The sequence below is a fragment of the Protomyctophum bolini genome, assembly GCF_963924005.1.
Source record: "Protomyctophum bolini genome assembly, chromosome: 23".
NCBI classification, from domain to species: Eukaryota; Metazoa; Chordata; class Actinopteri; order Myctophiformes; family Myctophidae; genus Protomyctophum; species Protomyctophum bolini.
Window position 1 is genome coordinate 22,211,042 of NC_137884.1, and position 16,258 is coordinate 22,227,299.

A 16,258-nucleotide genomic window follows, 5' to 3' on the forward strand; every position below is an offset into this window, starting at 1 on the left:
CTACAAGCTTATATAGATCTATAAGCTTGTGGACATATGCTATTTATGTTATTGGACATTTTTCTAAATGGAAACGATTTGACGATTATGCAAAAACAATTGTGATTATCTCAAATTGTTGTTGAGATGACGTAATCATTGTGATGTTTTATTTATTGTGACAGCTATAGGCCTATAGAAGAAGAACGTTAGAAGGTCACCCAGCGTCCAGGTGTGAAGATGACCACCTCCAGGAGACAATACCTGTTGGTCAGACCTGTGTATTCAGAGGACAGCTTCTCCGAAGACCACCAGAGGGTCCAGAGGAGACGCAAAACGCTGTGGGACCACGTCAAACACTACTGCACGTAGGTGGTCACCCAAAAAAAAAAGCTTACCTTGCTCTCTCGTTTGCATTATATCTCGAAATAATCCAAAGCGTTCATATTTTGAGAAGTCAGAAATGAAGCGCTTTATAGTGTATATCCATCAGATCAAAACCACGGAGAGCTTCCTGGATCAGGAGAGACGAGGCATTCTGTCTGCAGCGGTAAACCAGGAAGTGAACGGGACCGCGTATGGTGGCCTTATAAGGCTCATACATAGTCTGGATTTTCGGACATGACGTCACGAGCCGCGGTGAAGAGCAACCCACCGCCCACCGCTCCAGCCCTTCTCTCTGTTTTTTACTCACCACCGCTCAACGTTATTTCAGCTCCGGTGGTCAGCTCACCACCGAAAATCCAGACTATGAATAGGCCTTCCCACTTAAAAAATATATATATATATATCTGAATATTTTTCTCTCACTTGGTATCATTGAAGATGCGCTAGGACGTGTACACACCCTAGGACGTGTACACACACACACACACACACACACACACACACACCTTTACATAGACTGTGTGCATTACATTCACCCATTCACACACACATTCACACACCTTTACATAGATTGTGCATCACATTCACCCATTCACACACACACACACACACACACACACCTTTACATAGATTGTACCTGTACATTTATACGCAGATGGCGGAGGAAACCGTTAAGAATTCTCAGTCCCTCCCGGAGCCGTGAGCCAGTTTTGATCTAGGATAATTAAGGCCTGTGAATAAAGGATGCGTGACATTAATGAACACATCTGTCTTTGAGTTCATTGCCACATATATAAATACCGTACGTGTGCCGTTCGTTTGTACAGCTGTGACTCCAAACGGCTGAAGAACGCGACGCTGAGCGCTCTGCCGTTCATCGGCTGGATGAGAATCTACCGGCTGAGAGAATGGCTGCCGGGAGACGTGGTGGCTGGAATCAGCACGGGGATGGTGGCCATTATGCAAGGTAACACAGCTTCAATTCATCATGGAGGTAACACAGCTTCAATTAATCATGAAGGTAACACAGCTTCAATTCATCATGGAGGTAAGTTGGTAACACAGCTTCAATTCATCATGAAGGTAACACAGCTTCAATTCATCATGGGGATGGTGGCCATCCCCATGGAGGGAAAAGGAACTGTTCCTTCCATGCACTGTTCCTTCCATGCACTACGTCCAACCGGGATAAATCCCCCCTCTGTCAGGTGAAAAGAAGCAGCTTGGACTCCTCATGCATTGAAGGAATCATGAGGTCAGTCCGTTGCTCTCCCCAGGTTGACATGTGGGTGAAATGTTTTTTCGGCGGGTGAAATGTTTTTTCTGTGCTATCCTACTCAATAAATCATACATTAAAAGAATAAATAAAATAAAATGTTCCTCTCAACTGACCTATATGACTATAACCGCCCTGTCTCTCTCTCTCTCTCTCTCTCTCTCTCTCTCCTCAGGTCTGGCCTTCTCGCTCCTAGCCGGCCTGCCTCCGAGCTACGGCCTGTACACAGCCTTCTTCCCCATGCTCACATACTTCTTCCTGGGAACCTCCAGGCACATATCTATAGGTACATTTTGTTCCATTTTGTACACTCTCAGATTTAAATTAACATTGATTTGACTATATAAATCGGGGGTCCCAGAGATAGAAATGCCGTTACATGCGGGTCCCTCGACTAATGCATGTCAAACTGGGGTAAAATGGTTGAAAATCTCTAGATCTCTAGAGCTAGAACTGTAAAAGTCTTCTCTTATTGGGGTCCCTGGAGGTCTTATGGGGGTCCCTGGGGGTCTTATGGGGGTCCCTGGCATATCTTTTCAAATGGGGGTCTGCAGGCTAATGAGTGTCATTCTGAGTGTCACTGTTCCAGACACATCTGTGGGTACTAGGTCATGACACAGTATATGTTTACATACTGTAAACATACAGTAAGGTAAGTGTCTCTTATCGTCACTGTGGCCGTAAGTGCAATAAGGTCCACCCTACCCTGGAAGAGAGTCATAATGTGTCATTTCCCATCTCAAGGTTCAAGGTTTCAACTTTATTGTCACACCAACAACTGCCCACAGCCTCCCTATGAGACACAGACTGGTGTTTGGCCTCTGCTCTCCTGATAGCATAGGATGAACACAACCATCATGAGACATCAAAAGAGTAGAGCAGGAGGGCATGGATAGCAGTAGCCATACAGAACATAAATATATAATATATAATACAACATAAATATATATATACCGGTATATATATATATATATATATATACAGCAGTAGGGCAAACAGGTCAGCAGTTACGCAGCGGAGTCAAGGTGAGCAGTAATAGGGCCCCATATATATTCAAAAGTTGCTAGACTGTCCTGTCTGTTGCAACCTCTCCAGATGTATCAAAGATACAAATTCATTAAGCCATTTAATAAAACATGGTACAGTCGATGGTTCCCAGTGTCGAGTCTGATGTTGTCCTATAATATGTTCTTCCAGGATGGTTCCCAGTGCTGAGTCTGATGTTGTCCTATAATATGTTCCTCCAGGATCGTTCCCAGTGTTGAGTCTGATGTTGTCCTATAATATGTTCTTCCAGGATCGTTCCCAGTGTTGAGTCTGATGCTGGGGATCGTGGTGACGAGGCTGGTTCCCGACGTGGGTCCTCCCGCCAACATCACAGGCTTCGACGGGCTGTCTAAGGAACACCAGAGGGTGCTGGTGGCCTCGTCCATCACCTTCCTCATGGGGGTCATCCAGGTATACAACTGTCTCTCCGTCCATTCCCTCCTTCCTACCTATCATACGGTTCGTCCGTTTCATCGTCCTCGTCCTTTTCACTGTCAGAGTGGCTGCACAACCAAATCCTCGGTGTTCAAGGTTGTTGTTGTTGTTACGGCCCTTTAAAATGGGCTCCGACACCAAAAGGCCATACCATAATATCACAGGGAAAAAGCCAGGTCAAAAGTGCAATGAAATTGTATTTTAAAGTCATAATCAGACATCAGTGTCTTTTGGCAAACAATAACGGAGTGGAACAATGTACGAAACAGAACTATGACGTAACTAAAGCCCTAAAGAAAACAAAAGAAAGGAAGGTGTTATACATATATTCTGAGGAAAACCTGGAGATTGACATTCAGTAATTGTAATTGGGTCTTATGATCAAAATAAGAACATTATAATAATGGTGTGTAAAACAGCACTTTACATGTTGATGAACGTTGTGCGTGCGTGCTCGTGCGTGCGGGCATGCGCGCGTCCGCCAGCTAGGTATGGGTCTCCTCCAGGTAGGGTTCATGGTGGTCTGTGTGTGTGTGTGTGTGTGTGTGTGTGTCTGTGTGTGTGTGTGTGTGTGTGTGTGTGTGTGTGTGTGTGTGCGTGTGTGTGTGTGTGTGTGCGTGTGCGTGTGCGTGTCAGCTGGCTATGGGTCTCCTCCAGGCAGGCTTCATGGTGGTCTACCTGTCGGACACGCTGGTGTCGGGTTTCACCACGGCCGCTGCCGTCCACATCCTGGGGTCTCAGCTCAAGTTCGTGTTGGGGCTGGAGGTGCCCGGCCTGACCGGACCGCTGTCCATCATATATGTAAGAATGACCTGTCTGTCTGTCTGTCTGTCCATCATATATGTAAGAATGACCTGTCTGTCTGTCTGTCTATCATATATGTAAGAATGACCTGTATGTCTGTCCATCATATATGTAAGAATGACCTGTCTGTCTGTCTGTCCATCATATATGTAAGAATGACCTGTCTGTCTGTCTGTCCATCATATATGTAAGAATGACCTGTCTGTCTGTCTGTCCATCATATATGTAAGAATAACCTGTCTGTCTGTCCATCATATATGTAAGAATGACCTGTCTGCCTGTCCATCATATATGTAAGAATGACCTGTCTGTCTGTCTGTCCATCATATATGTAAGTCTGACCAGACCGCTGAATGACCTGTCTGTCTGTCCATCATATATGTAAGATCATGTTCTCCTCCTCAGACCCTGGAGATCATCTTCGGTCAGATCACCTCCACCAACATCTGTGACCTGGTGACGTCTCTGATCATCATGGTGGTGGGTTTCTTCGCCAAGGAGATCAACGACAGATACAAAGCCAAGCTGCCCGTTCCCATCCCCATAGAGGTCATAATGGTGAGATCCCATCCCTGTAGGGGTCATAATGGTGAGATCCCAGTAAGGGCATATGTCGACCCCACCCGCTCACCTCCGCCCCACCCCCTCCTGGTGCTGCGGCCATCTTGGAAACTAAACACAATACAAACAATTGGAGAGGGGTGGGGCGGAGATATTTATTGGAGTGCTTTTTTCCCGTTCCCACAGACCGTCGTAGCGTGCGGAGTGTCTTATGGCTTCAACTTTGAGGAGAGATTCGGAGTTGCTGTCGTTGGTGAAATGGTTAGTGGGTAAGCAGCATATTGAACCACTCCTCCTCAGTAGATAAATGGTTAGTGGGTAAGCATCATAGTAAACCACTCCTCAGTAGATAACCTTTCCATCTATTGATTAAAAACATTTATTAGCATTTATAGTTATTCATCTATTTATGATAAATTGCTTGTTATAGTAAATGGGAAGAGCTCGGTGGTGCGCTATGAGCTTGTAGATCTGCTATTTTTCAATAGCTAAAGTATGACATAATGCTGAAAACACCAAAAGGGGTTCCCGCCCAGAATGGGTTAATCTATGTAAAGAGCTTGGGATAACAGCGCCATCTATAGACAGTATGGAGTGAAGGTGAACCACCTGTTGGCTCTGAATGTTCCAGGTATGAGTCTCCCATAGCGCCCAGCGTGGAGGTCTTCCAGGAGGGGGCGCTAGAGACCTTCGCCATCGCCATCGTGGGTTTCTCCGTGGCCTTCTCTGTGGCCAAGGTGTACGCTATCCGAAATGATTACATCATCGACGGGAACCAGGTGAGTGACATCAGCAATGATTACATCATCGATGGGAACCAGGTGAGTGACATCAGCAATGATTACATCATCGATGAAAACGAGGTGAGTGACATCAGCAATGATTACATCATCGCTGGTAACCATGTGAGTGACATCAGCAATGATTACGTCATCGCTGGGAACCAGGTGAGTGACATCAGCAATGATTACATCATCGATGGGAACCAGGTGACCTGATGCCTCTATTTTACAGTGCTGGAAAAAGTACTCACATTATTTACTTATTTTTAACACTAAGCCGTGAGGTTTAAGGCTCATTCATAATCTGGATTTTTCGGTGGTATGGCGACCACCTCTCCGGTGGTGAGGCGACCACCGCTCCGGTGGTGAGGTGACCACCGCTCCGGTGGTGAGGCGACCACCGCTCCGGTGGTGAGGTGAAATAACGTAAAAACAGAGAGAAGGGCTGGGGCGGTGGCGGTGGTTTTCTCTTCACTGCGGCTCCGTGAAGTCATGTTTAAGATGGTGACATGTTTCATCCACTTCTCCATCACAGGAGCTCATTGCGTTCGGGGTTAGCAACATCTTCGGCGCCACCTTCAGGTCGTTTGCCGCCAGCACGGCTCTCTCCAGGACGGCTGTGCAGGAGAGCTCTGGAGGGAAGACACAGGTGAAAATATCGTTCCACTTTTTACTGGTCATCATAGAGCACCGAAGTCTGATCACTATGAGGGCGCTAAGTCCACGGGTTCGTGTACTTTTTATTTGTAGTGTAATCCCCATAGGAGGATCTTAGAAAATAAAATAAACATGTCATCCCGGCCGTTTCACTCATATGGATATGAAGAATCAACTGACTGAGAGAAAACGCTATTGTTACTGCTGCTGAATTAGTTACATTTTCACTAGAAACAGACTGTATCAAATATGAGTGACTGACTGTCACAAACTATACAGAGACACCTCCCTGACAATATAACATTAAAAAATAAATGTAAGCACAATTCTTATCTGAGACCATTTTAAGATGACCCCATGTTATTCTCCATCGAGAAAAACTTCCGCAAACCCCTTGGAACCAGGGGATGAGCGAGTGACGTCAGGACTTTAGAACCAGGGGATGAGCGAGTGACGTCAGGACTATACTGGAAATAACATCTTACTTTTATACTATTATACTGCTAGGATTTCTTCACTCCAAAATAGATTTTATGATCCTTTCTTCATAAAGTAGTTTAATTTTACAATGCATGTTATATCATAGGTCTACTACCATACTACCACACGTCGTATACATTTATGGCAATGTGTGAAAATTCTCATAAGGTTTTTCTTTTGTTTTTTTTGTTTTTTTAACAACTGCAGGTTGCAGGGCTGATCTCGGCACTGATGGCCATGATTGTCACCTTGGCCCTAGGCTTCCTGCTGGTGCCTCTGCCCAGGGTGAGACTGACACCCCTTTAATAACCCTGGAGTCTCTGCCCAGGGTGAGACTGACACCCTGGAGCCTCTGCCCAGGGTGAGACTGACACCCTGGAGCCTCTGCCCAGGGTGAGACTGACACCCTGGAGCCTCTGCCCAGGGTGAGACTGACACCCTGGAGCCTCTGCCCAGGGTGAGACTGACACCCTGGAGTCTCTGCTCAGGGTGAGACTGACACCCTGGAGCCTCTGCCCAGGGTGAGACTGACACCCCTTTAATAACCCTGGAGTCTCTGCCCAGGGTGAGACTGACACCGCTGTAATAACCCTGGAGTCTCTGCCCAGGGTGAGACTGACACCGCTGTAATAACCCTGGAGTCTCTGCCCAGGGTGAGACTGACACCGCTTTATAGTAACCCTGGAGTCTCTGCTCAGGGTGAGACTGACACCGCTTTATAGTAACCCTGGAGTCTCTGCTCAGGGTGAGACTGACACCGCTTTATAGTAACCCTGGAGTCTCTGCTCAGGGTGAGACTGACACCGCTTTATAGTAACCCTGGAGTCTCTGCTCAGGGTGAGACTGACACCGCTTTATAGTAACCCTGGAGTCTCTGCTCAGGGTGAGACTGACACCGCTTTATAGTAACCCTGGAGTCTCTGCTCAGGGTGAGACTGACACCGCTGTAATAACCCTGGAGTCTCTGCTCAGGGTGAGACTGACACCGCTTTATAGTAACCCTGGAGTCTCTGCTCAGGGTGAGACTGACACCGCTGTAATAACCCTGGAGTCTCTGCCCAGGGTGAGACTGACACCCTGGAGCCTCTGCCCAGGGTGAGACTGACACCCTGGAGCCTCTGCCCAGGGTGAGACTGACACCCTGGAGTCTCTGCCCAGGGCGAGACTGACACCCTGGAGTCTCTGCCCAGGGTGAGACTGACACCCTGGAGTCTCTGCCCAGGGTGAGACTGACACCCTGGAGTCTCTGCCCAGGGTGAGACTGACACCCTGGAGTCTCTGCCCAGGGTGAGACTGACACCGCTGTAATCCCATGTCTCTATAAAAAATATGAAATTAAGGTGAAAGCCAAAAACAAAAAAAGAAAATAAAACCTCTGACCTTTGTGTTCCAGTCAGTGATGGGTGCTTGGTGGTCGTAACCTTTGACCTCTGTGTTCCAGTCGGTGCTGGGTGCCTTGGTGGTCATCAACCTGAAGGGAATGCTGCTGCAGGTCCGAGAGGTCCCGTACCTCTGGAAGAGGGACAAACCAGACTGTGTAAGAGATGTCACGTTTTGTCATGTTAATGTTGTTAGGGTTGAAGGTGGTGCGGTCAGTAACCTCTCCTCTCCAGGTGGTGTGGCTGGTGACCTGCCTGGCGTCCATCCTCCTGGGTTTGGACCTGGGTCTGGCCGTGGGCGTGGGAGTGGAGCTCCTCACCGTGGTCTTCAGGGCTCAGTTGTAAGAAAGAACGACTCATCATTCACATCATCATCATGTCGTACATTCAGTTCAGTGGTTCTCAACCAGTGGTCCTTGAGGGGGTTCCAGGTGGTCCCCACAATGCAGCTAAATGATATATCCTGGCTAACATCCTTTCTGTTTGTCCAGCCCTGGTGCTCCATATCCTGGCTAACATCCTTTCTGTTTGTCCAGTCCCCGGTGCTCCATATCCTGGCTAACATCCTTTCTGTTTGTCCAGTCCCCGGTGCTCCATATCCTGGCTAACATCCTTTCTGTTTGTCCAGCCCTGGTGCTCCATATCCTGGCTAACATCCTTTCTGTTTGTCCAGTCCCCGGTGCTCCATATCCTGGCTAACATCCTTTCTGTTTGTCCAGTCCCCGGTGCTCCATATCCTGGCTAACATCCTTTCTGTTTGTCCAGCCCTGGTGCTCCATATCCTGGCTAACATCCTTTCTGTTTGTCCAGTCCCCGGTGCTCCATATCCTGGCTAACATCCTTTCTGTTTGTCCAGTCCCCGGTGCTCCATATCCTGGCTAACATCCTTTCTGTTTGTCCAGCCCTGGTGCTCCATATCCTGGCTAACATCCTTTCTGTTTGTCCAGTCCCCGGTGCTCCATATCCTGGCTAACATCCTTTCTGTTTGTCCAGTCCCCGGTGCTCCATATCCTGGCTAACATCCTTTCTGTTTGTCCAGTCCTGGTGCTCCATATCCTGGCTAACATCCTTTCTGTTTGTCCAGTCCCCGGTGCTCCATATCCTGGCTAACATCCTTTCTGTTTGTCCAGTCCCCGGTGCTCCATATCCTGGCTAACATCCTTTCTGTTTGTCCAGTCCCCGGTGCTCCATATCCTGGCTAACATCCTTTCTGTTTGTCCAGTCCCCGGTGCTCCATATCCTAGCTAACATCCTTTCTGTTTGTCCAGCCCCGGTGCTCCATATCCTGGCTAACATCCTTTCTGTTTGTCCAGCCCACGGTGCTCCATATCCTGGCTAACATCCTTTCTGTTTGTCCAGTCCCCGGTGTTCCGTCCTGGCTAACATCCTTTCTGTTTGTCCAGTCCCCGGTGTTCCGTCCTGGCTAACATCCTTTCTGTTTGTCCAGTCCCCGGTGTTCCGTCCTGGCTAACATCCTTTCTGTTTGTCCAGCCCGCGGTGTTCCGCCCTGGCTAACATCCTTTCTGTTTGTCCAGTCCCCGGTGTTCCGTCCTGGCTAACATCCTTTCTGTTTGTCCAGTCCCCGGTGTTCCGTCCTGGCTAACATCACTGGCACAGACCTCTACAGGGACCGGAAGGATTACACATCTGTAAGATACAACAAAGACACAACATATACATTCAAAATGATCGTTACTTACTGTACAAAAAGAAAAAGGTACATTTACAAAGGGTCCCAAGATTTAATCTCCACTTTATTGTACTGTACTTATTGTACTGTACTTTAACCCCCTTTTAATTGTCCTGTACATGAACTGGCAGTTAATTTTCTCTTATACACGCTATTTATATTCTTATATAAATACCATTTTTCTCAACGTTTTTTTTTTTCAAATGACTCTGCCTTAAGGCCTATTCATTTCATAGTCGGTGAAGAGGTGACCACCGAAAACTACAACCTAACGTCACTGAGCCGCGGTGGTAAGAGACTCACCGCTCGCCCCAAACACATCTCTCTGTTTTTACTAAAACTACCACAAAACAACAAAACTAGACTAAAATGTTAGGAAGGGACTAGTGGACAAGAGATCCAGTGTAAGTCATTTTACACTTGGGGCCGATTCATACTCCTATTTTACCGCTGTTTCGGTGCTGTAGTGCCGAAATGATTTTGGCTCGTCAGAAATTTTCAGTAGCACCTCTAATGACATCAAATTGTAGGCTCTACAGAGCCGAACCCACTTTTATTCGGCTCTAAAATAGGAGTATGAATCGGCCCTTGGTTGCATGCTGAAAATAGCAGATCTAAAAGCACAGCTTGTAGATCGGTTAAGTGTAAAATCAGTCATTACGACGGCATCAAGGCCCGCCAAAATGCATTTTAGTCGACTAAATCAACTGTAGATTTAGTTGACTAAAATCTTTTGACATATAGTCGACTAAAACTAGACTAACACTAAAACATTCCAGGTGACTAAAATGTGACTAAAACTAAATTAAGTTTAATTCCAAACACTATGACTAAACTAAAATAGAAATTTGCTGCCAAAAACACCACTGCACCGAAACAGTCCTCATCATCGTCGCCTATAACTGGACTAAACAGTAGTCACCTCATCATCGTCACCTATAACTGGACTAAACAGTAGTCACCTCATCATCGTCACCTATAACTGGACTAAACAGTGGTCACCTCATCATCGTCACCTATAACTGGACTATGGGTATAATAGGCCTTTTATTTCATGCTCAAAGCCATGTAGAATGACAGTATAGGTTCAGTGATCAATTAGTGACACCTGGTGGCTGGACCGCAGCACAGCGGTTAAATAAAGTCCTTGATGTCAAGACAAGAAGCAGATAATTGATAAATGACTCCAAATAAATAATGTCAACAATGTCGTCACCTCGTTAAACTAATGGCCTAAGTCTTTATTTATTTAAGTTTTTGTTGCACATGGTTTGTTGTACTCCCTCTGGTATTGTGGGTGTGGACTTCCTTGACATTAAGGGAGTATTTAGACAGGTACATGGATATCTTAGTGAAGTATTTAGGCAGTTACATGGGTGTAACATCCCCTTGTTCCATTATTATCAGATCTATAGAACCCATGTAATGTTGTCAGTATGTGTTCCATTGTCAGATGTATGAACCCAGAGGAGTGAAGATCTTCAGGATACCTTCGCCTCTCTTCTTTGCCAACATCGACTTCTTCAGGGACAAGCTCTCAGAAGCTGTACGTATGTGTGTGTGTGTGTGGGGGGGGAGGAGTGAGTGCAGTTCTGCCTGCAATGGGGAAGTTCATTCCATAAATAAAATGTCATAATCCATGAGGATTAGTGTATTGATACCTGCCAACCAGCGCTGCCAGGGTAAACAATATAACACTTTTAAGTTGAACAGTTTCTTTAATATTTTATTGGTAAAAAGTTAAATTGCCTGTTAGAAATGTAGGCTACTGTATTTGAAGGCCCTAGTAAAAGATACTGGTTTTGTTCAGAATTTATTGTCTCCTTTCTTTCCACAAAATAATAAAAATGCTCGATAGTGGGCTCGATAACGGATCTGGGGTTCCGTTCTCTGTGTTTCAGGTGGGGTTCAACCCTCTCAGAGTTCTGAGGAAGAGGAACAAGGCGCTCAGGAAAACGGAGAAGCTCCTGGAGAAGACGAGGTCAAGCGTTACGGAGGTGAGAAGACCTTTTGGTGTTTTAAGCATTATTTATGTTGGACTTTAGCTATTGAAAAATAGCAGATCTACAAGCTCCGAGTGCCGCGCTACGAGCTTGTATAGGAATGCTATTTCTTTTTTTAACAATATATTTATTGCATTTTTCTTTTTTTAACAAACAGACAATACAACAAAACAATACATAATACATCAGACAATAAAATACAATTACTTAAAATGAAAAACAAACAAAAAACAAAACAAGAACATACAGTATAATAAAATAAGGGCACTTAGAATGGTAACAACAACAGAGTCCTTATGGACAAGACCAAACAGCTGCAGAGAATACAATTAGACATTTTCAGTTTCCACCATTAACCGTAATATATTGGATTATTTAATTTCTCTGGAGTGATATAGAACCTCATCAGCCAATTATATTGCAACAGTTTTAACCGAGTGTTACCCGTCTGGGATTGAGCATCCATACAGTCTGAGCTCCACTCTTCCAATGTCAATTCCTCTTGTAGATCAGCCTTCCATGCATTATATTTGGATTCAGAGGATTCAGGAGAGGAATGCTATTTTTGAAAAATGGAAATGTGGTGCAAATCTTTGAATATATATTCATCAGAGCCAACGTTTTTAACTCAAATCTTTGCTTCTGGGAGGGGGGGGTCCCTGGAACAACATATTTTCAGATGGGGGTCGGCAGCCAATTACATATAATCTTTGGGGTCCTTGACATGAAAATGTTTGAGAACCACTGACATAGAAACATGGGGGGGGGGTTTTTCTGAAAACTGTCAGGATTTAGAAGACATGTGTATAGAATCGTTCCCAGGTCTAAATGTGATAACGTATTGGACGCTCTTTGTGTTTTAATGTGTTTAACCAAACGGACCAGAGCACGGTGAAGGACTTGGACTTGGAGCTCCCCAGAGTGGACAGGACGGTGCAGACCACACGGACCTCAGAGCTCCCCCTGGTGGACATTCACAGTCTGATCCTGGACTTTGGCGCCGTTTCCTTCCTGGACATCGCCGCTATTAAGGGACTTAAAACGGTCAGGCTCAAATTCTCTAATGCTTCTACACTATTCTGGGGGCGGGAACCCCTTTTGGTGTTTTTAAAGCATTTATGTTGTACTTTAGCTATTGAAAAATAGCAGATCTACAAGCTCATAGAGTGGCACAGAGTGCCGCACTACGAGCTTGTAGGTCTGCTATTTTTGAAAAATCGTGGAAATGTGGTGCAAATGATTCTTTCAGAGCCAACGTTTTTAACTCAAATGTGTGCTTCTGGGGGGGGGGGGGGTCCCTGGAACAGCATATTTTCAGATGGGGCTCGTCGGGCAATTACATATATTTTTGGGGGTCCTTGACATGGAAATGTTTGAGAACGACTGACGTATAGAAACATAGGGTTTTCCAGAAAACCGTCAAGATTTAGAAGGCATTTGTAGAATCGTCCTCAGGTCTCAATGGGTTAAGCCTAATTTATAGTTGGTCACAGAACCACGTTGCTCAATAAATATCGGCGATAATGTAACATTCCATTGAGGGACATATAGTCGTGACTTGTGCGTATAATTAAGTCTTTGTCAAAAGGAACGGTTGCTCTCACTTGCACAATTTTGATTCTCACAGTTCACGCCACGGACATTTGATAACATTTAGCCTCTCAGACAGACAGGCTATACTAGGCATTGAGTTGACAAGCAGTGTGATGTATAGTTGATAGTGAAGGAGGGACAAGCAGGCTATAATAGGCATTGAGTTGACAAGCAGTGTGATGTATAGTTGATAGTGAAGGAGGGACAGACAGGCTATACTAGGCATTGAGTTGACAAGCAGTGTGATGTAGTTGATAGTGAAGGAGGGACAGACAGGCTATACTAGGCATTGAGTTGACAAGAAGTGTGATGTAGTTGATAGTGAAGGAGGGACAGACAGGCTATACTAGGCATTGAGTTGACAAGAAGTGTGATGTAGTTGATAGTGAAGGAGGGACAGACAGGCTATACTATTGAGTTGAAAAGAAGACGCAGATCTCAGCGTCTAAAGCGTGTTTGTTTTTCCTTCTCACTGCAGACCCTGAAGGAGTTCCTCCGTGTTGACGTGGAGGTGTACGTTGTGTCCTGTGATGGTGAGTGATTGTTCAGCCAACCCAGGGAAGCTGGAAGTACCCTCACTAAAAACGCCGGGACAACGCTCCACACGTCCCAAACTCTTGTCCCTTCTGGCTCCAAAACTATGGAATGCACTTCCCATTGCCTCACTCCCAATCTTCTGCCGTAGACTGAAAACCCACCTTTTCAGACTTCATCATGGCATGTAGCACTTACCCTAGCCCCTTAGATAGCACTTGATGTAGACTTAGATAGCATTTTATACAGACTTATAGCATGTTACGTAGACAGCACTGGAATTGCATTGTATGTAGTCATAGCACTTGGAGAAGCTCCACATGTTCTTTATCATGTGTTTGCTGCTGTAGAGTGCATCATGGAGAAGCTCCACATGTTCTTTGTCATGTGTGTTCTGCTGTAGAGTGCATCATGGAGAAGCTCCACAGCTGCATGTTCTTCGACGAAGAGATCCAGAGCTCCCTGTTTTTCCCGACGCTCCATGACGCCGTGTTGACCGTGCTGGAGAAACACCCCAGTCCTCCAGCGGTAAGGATGAGAAACGGCCATGGGTAGCCGCGAGCTATCGGATATCTATAAAGCAAATTAACATTTTACTTTAACCTCAGCATTCGGTATTTTAGCCGTGACTTGAGCGCCCCCTCCAGAGATACTTCCGGGTCCTACTTTTGTGTCGCTTTTGTGTCCCCATAGAGTTATACTGTGACGCTCCGTCTGACTAAATCTGAGACGAAAACAACCATGAAAGTCTCATTTGCTCTCCCGAATCTGGCTGTGACAGGCCGTCTGCCCCACACGGAATACTATCGCCATTTTATTTCATTGTGTCAACTAAATCCTCATTAATTGCAAACCAGATTCAACATACTCAAGCCTGCACACATTCTAAATATGTCCCCGAAATATTGTACTGAGCAAATGGACTGTTACCACCTTCAATAATAATGATAATAATAGTCTTTACACTATAGATTTTATAAACTTGTATAATTCTACTCGAGTTGGAAGCATTAAGACCCATTTTAACCCTCAATGGCGGCTTCCCTTCTGAAAAATAACGTCATTGTAAAAAGATTCACGCGTTTAGATATTCTATTTACAATGAGATGTGGACGGGAGCTGGTGCCACTTGGACCCGGACGTAACGTAGCACTACAAAATGACGCCGGACTTAAATACTGCCAACCCTGTAGAGCAGTGGGTTTCAACCAGTGGTCCTTGAGGGGGTTCCAGGTGGTCCCCAGCTATAGAACAGTGGTCTGGGGACCACCAGTGGTCCTTGAGGGGGTTCCAGGTGGTCCCCAGCTATAGAACAGTGGTCTGGGGACCACCAGTGGTCCTTGAGGGGGTTCCAGGTGGTCCCCAGCTATAGAACAGTGGTCTGGGGACCACCAGTGGTCCTTGAGGGGGTTCCAGGTGGTCCCCATGCAGCTAAATGATGGAGAGCTGGTAACCAAATGCACCCTTATTAGGATCTTTAACATTTTACGCTCTTCAAGAGTTACAGACCCATAAGGGTCCATTTGGTTCCAAACCATCATTTAGCTGGGGACACCCTGGAACTCCCTCAAGGACCCCTGGGGGTCCCTGGACCCCACTTTGGGAACGACTGGCCTAAAAGACCATTTGTAAACATGCATATCATCTTAATGCTGGTACATTGGTACATGTATGAGAGCCCACTCGCTGCTGAATAGAGAAATAATTGAATAAATTAAATAAATGGTTCAGCCTGTGAGTGTGACACACTATGGTTCATGTTTTAACCACAATACAACCATTGCAACAGTGTTGGTTTTGGCAGCACATTTTGATTTTAGTTTTAGTCATAGTCTCTTCAATAGTTTTTCTACTTTTAGTCACATTTTAGTCACCTGGAATGTTTAGTGTTAGTCTAGTTTTGGTCGACTAAATCTACAGTTGATTTAGTCGACTAAAATGTATTTTGGCGGGCCTTGATGCCGTCGTAACGACAGTTTTTTTTTAAACATTTGCTGAAAATAGCAGATCTACAAGATCACAACGCGTCGCGAGCTTGTAGATCTGCTATTTTCAGCATGCAACCAAGTGTAAAATGACTTATTGTCTCCACCAGGCCGAAGGCATGGGGAGAGAGTCGAAGGCATGGGGAGAGAGTATGTTTTGCACTCCGTCCGTCCGTCCGTCTGTGTACAGCTAATCTCCGGCACCGTTAACCCGGTCGATGCCAAATTTTGCACACACACTCCCTGGATGCCAACGATGAACCTCTGCCCCAAAATTTCCAGCGCCACCAGGAGGCCGCTTTGTGCAAAACAAGTTTTTGGACAGTACTCCTACAGATTTTGTCCAAACATCACGCAAATTGGTACACAGTCTCTCTAGAAACGGGTCTTTCAGATTTCTCAGACTCCATCCTGATTGAATAAGATTGGCTTCCAAAGTTCGCAGGAGTGTTCAGTTTCAAACAAAATGCTGCAAATCATGAACGCATTGTGTGATTTCCGTGAAATTGTGCACGCACATTCCCACTAGGCCGAGGAAGAAATGCCACATGAACATTTTCAACTCAGCCTCATGGTGGCGCTATAACTGGCCGAAAAGTGTTTTTAACAGAACTGCATGGATCTGTGGGTAACTTTGTATGCCAACTCCCTAGAGGAAAAACCTTT

The 16,258-nt window shown here is 45.7% G+C and overlaps 1 protein-coding gene across 1 annotated transcript; it reads left to right on the top strand.

Annotated features, from left to right (window-relative positions):
- Positions 1-219: 219 nt before the first annotated feature.
- LOC308310982 (chloride anion exchanger-like) lies at positions 220-14,162 on the top strand (the record flags this gene model as incomplete). Its single annotated transcript, XM_080757475.1, has 18 exons — positions 220-347; positions 1,194-1,333; positions 1,818-1,928; positions 2,940-3,100; positions 3,761-3,925; positions 4,334-4,486; positions 4,676-4,758; positions 5,121-5,268; positions 5,807-5,920; positions 6,616-6,693; positions 7,850-7,945; positions 8,022-8,128; positions 9,367-9,436; positions 10,931-11,023; positions 11,379-11,474; positions 12,366-12,524; positions 13,552-13,606; positions 14,011-14,162. The coding sequence occupies 18 exons, from the start codon at positions 220-222 to the stop codon at positions 14,160-14,162; spliced, it is 2,109 nt and encodes a 702-aa protein (XP_080613601.1).
- Positions 14,163-16,258: the final 2,096 nt, after the last annotated feature.